This window comes from Morone saxatilis, unplaced genomic scaffold (genome assembly GCF_004916995.1).
Source record: "Morone saxatilis isolate NCDOM2014 unplaced genomic scaffold, NCSU_SB_2.0 Contig2, whole genome shotgun sequence".
Classification (NCBI taxonomy): domain Eukaryota; kingdom Metazoa; phylum Chordata; class Actinopteri; family Moronidae; genus Morone; species Morone saxatilis.
The window spans coordinates 17,774,592-17,774,938 of NW_023339762.1; the positions used below are offsets into that span (position 1 = coordinate 17,774,592).

General features: G+C 34.0%; 1 protein-coding gene across 2 annotated transcripts in view; it reads right to left on the minus strand.

Annotated features, from left to right (window-relative positions):
- kcp (kielin cysteine rich BMP regulator) overlaps positions 1-347 on the minus strand; it is a 27,221-nt gene that overhangs the window by 7,684 nt on the left and 19,190 nt on the right. For both annotated transcript variants that reach the window (XM_035665498.1, XM_035665497.1), the window contains one exon: positions 1-64. This exon is cut by the window's left edge and continues 37 nt beyond it. In XM_035665498.1, the coding sequence (XP_035521391.1) occupies positions 1-64 (64 nt within the window). The remainder of the gene's footprint in view (positions 65-347) is intronic.

A 347-nucleotide genomic window follows, 5' to 3' on the forward strand; every position in this document is an offset into this window, starting at 1 on the left:
CAGTGGTTTGAACTCAGGGTCCATGTCTGCCCGTCTTTGAACTCCTGCCCATCAAGTGTACACACTGATACCAGAGACAGACAAGAGACAAAGACAGAGATAAGGAAACAAGTGAGGGTATTTCTCAAGTTAAATGCAGGAATTGGTCAAATTCAAAACTAAATAAACAATAGCAGCAAATCATTTTTTTTTTTTTTTTTTTTTACATAAAATAGACAATATTTTATTGATGGTTTATATTATATTCAACAGTACAGAACAACTGATAAACAGTGAACGCAGTAACTGCAGGATGTTTGTGTAAAACAATCAATTTGGATGCATTGTGAGCAGATTATTTCCTGTAA